At 45.9% G+C, this 2469-nt stretch overlaps 1 protein-coding gene across 1 annotated transcript; it reads right to left on the minus strand.

Moving 5' to 3' along the window:
• Positions 1-243: 243 nt before the first annotated feature.
• Positions 244-955, minus strand: LOC119671319. The gene is made up of 2 exons (XM_038081902.1): positions 435-955; positions 244-354 (listed from the first exon to the last, which is right to left on the minus strand). Exons 1-2 carry the CDS (start codon positions 755-757, stop codon positions 318-320), a joined length of 360 nt encoding a protein of 119 aa, XP_037937830.1. The 5' UTR covers positions 758-955; the 3' UTR covers positions 244-317.
• Between the last annotated feature and the right edge of the window lie 1514 nt (positions 956-2469).

Below are 2469 nucleotides of genomic sequence, written 5' to 3' on the forward strand. Positions count from 1 at the left end.
TAAATTGACTAGAAAGAGTAAGGTCAAGAATCTCTCTTCTAATGGCATTAATAAAAGTGGGTTCAGAACCATTGTTCAATATGCTGACGTTATTACTACTAAAGTATTCTAAAAGCATTTGCCCTCTTCTATTTATGTTAGTACTACCCCATAAGGTATGGTGCGCGTTTGCGTCGCAACCAATTATAAATTGTAAATTATTGGATTTGCAATAACTTACCAAGTTTGTGACTGCTTCAGGTGGTGCTTCATCTGCATCGCCTGGAAGGTAGGCCGATGCGATCACGATCTCTCGTGTTCCGCACTCCGTCGGGATCTCAAAAATGGCCGACACCAAGTCCCTCTGGATGAAATCTGGAATTGGAATACAGTTAACATTTTTGTTTACTAGTATAGCAGTTCTAGGCGACTCTATGTCACGTTTATATATCAACTTGATTGATGTTGAAGGCCTTTTATATGCCCACCGACTGTCCATGGCTCCTGGATAAGCGCTATGGCCAGTCCTTTTGTGGCGAAGGTCCTGCACAAGGTAGCCGATGCTCCTTTCGCGTGGTGCAGGTTCGCCTGTAACACCCCTATGGTGCTCATTTTTGTTGAGTTTTATTGAGAGAGCGTTCGACTTCCTTTTGAAGTCGAGCTCTTCGTGGCCCTTTTTCCTTCTGGCGCTCTTTTGGAGTTGTTGATGCTCCACCCACAGGTGGCCGCATCCAAAGCCTTTTTTGAATGGCGGCTCTACTAGTAGTTGGGGCCTCATTTGGATTCACAATAGACGTAAGTGTTGATTGTGGGACCACGTGCTCCACTTTCTGTTTCTCCGTCCTTGTGATCTGGAGTTTATTTGGAACCTTTTGTTCCACAGGCCGTTGTTCTGGCTGCCCCTCCTTTGTCATACTGTTAGTTTTAAGCAGTAGCTTGACATGGCTGAAGCGATATGCAATTCTACCTCCACTCTGGACCAGTGAGTTCTAGGATGCATCGTCGACAGCAAAGACGATGTGGAGCAGTGAACCTTCTGCGGTCCGCTGTAATACCTTCCAGGTGCTTGCTTTAATCCTGTTCTGGGCCTCAATTGTGGCAAGAACCTTAGTATTTTCAAAATCGCAACTGTGTGGGAAGTATCCTCGCACCAGATGTGTTTTTGGAAACTCCGACTCTTCAACCACTTTGGCGCCCAGTTTAGCCTTTGTTGCAATAGCTGCCGCATTTTTACGGACCCATTCAGCCGTTTGGTTATTTGTGCACACCATCATGAGCCATCCCGTACGAGGGAAACAACCTTCAAATTCTGGTTTAACCTCGTCAGACGCCAACTCTATGGCAGTCTCAATTATAGCCTCCTGTAGCTGTGCAGTCTGTTCCCTGTTTAGGGGGCACTTAGCCAAATCAAAAGGAACAAATCCTAATTTGATCCCCTTGGCCTGACTGGCTACTTGGCTGAAAGAGGGTTTACTCGATCCCTGAATCGAGGCGTTTTGTTTTGGTTTCTTACCAGCTGGCATGACCATGTCGTCAGATAAAGCCCTTTTAGCTGGCGCACGAGTTGGAAGTTTAGAAACCATGTCTAGGGCCACATCCCTAGAGTGTCCCTGACTCATGTAAGCCTTTAACCTCCTCTTCTGCATTGAGTTCAGTTTCACAAAACCCTTCTGGTCATGTAAACTGATCCCTTTCATACAAACATTGACAACAGTAGCACCTGACTGTTGAGAACAGAGACTGACTCCGTCAATGTCAATAGAGGCAGCATCAGACCCTTCAGTTTCTGTACTGCTAGCATCAGTATACTGTGGAAAAACAACATTTTCCACAGCGTGTATATTTTTGCAGATGTGCCCAACAGCACCATCTGCAAAAGGTTCACTGACCTGTGACACAACAGTCGACTGGTCGTTGTTAATTCCCTGCCCGACAGCAGTAGTGTTTGATGCGATAAGGGTAGCATCATCCCCTTTAGTTTGTTCATTAGACGTATCCATATGATATCCCACGAGTATTAGGGAAGTATAAAGTCGCCATCGGCAGAGCCCATTTACCGACAGAAGGCAAATTGAAAGCGGAGGTCGCCTGGTATCCGCAGTTCGCTATTAAGGTCATCACTAGCCCCGTGACCAAGTTCCTACAGGCATAGCTGTTCCACCGCAGATTGGGGGGTTGTTCGGGTCTCATTCATACATACACACATACTACACCATACACCATACATCCTAGGTACAAAAACTATAGATTGTTTCATATCTTCAATCAAACCCAGGGTGTTTTCCTTCACCCCGCCTAGTTGCTGGCGACCCCAAAACCAGCAGAGACATGACCTAACTGCTTTGGGGTCATCGATCCTACAAACAACTAAACTTCCATTAAAGGCCGATCGATTGACTAACGAACTTAATGAGTAGCACCAAAATGCAAAGACTCATCTACTCCCCGAGACGCTAAGATGTTATAGTAGCCATTCGGACCACGTCAGTC

The sequence above is a fragment of the Teleopsis dalmanni genome, chromosome 1, assembly GCF_002237135.1.
Source record: "Teleopsis dalmanni isolate 2A chromosome 1, ASM223713v2, whole genome shotgun sequence".
In the NCBI taxonomy this organism is placed as follows: Eukaryota; Metazoa; Arthropoda; class Insecta; order Diptera; family Diopsidae; genus Teleopsis; species Teleopsis dalmanni.

Bases quoted from the DNA above. Each gene is read 5' to 3' on its own strand.
- LOC119671319 (XM_038081902.1), bottom strand. From the start codon at position 757: ATGAGGCCCCAACTACTAGTAGAGCCGCCATTCAAAAAAGGCTTTGGA. The intron at 355-434 runs GTTGATATATAA...TTCCAATTCCAG, and splicing joins AGGCCTTCAACATCAATCAA to ATTTCATCCAGAGGGACTTG.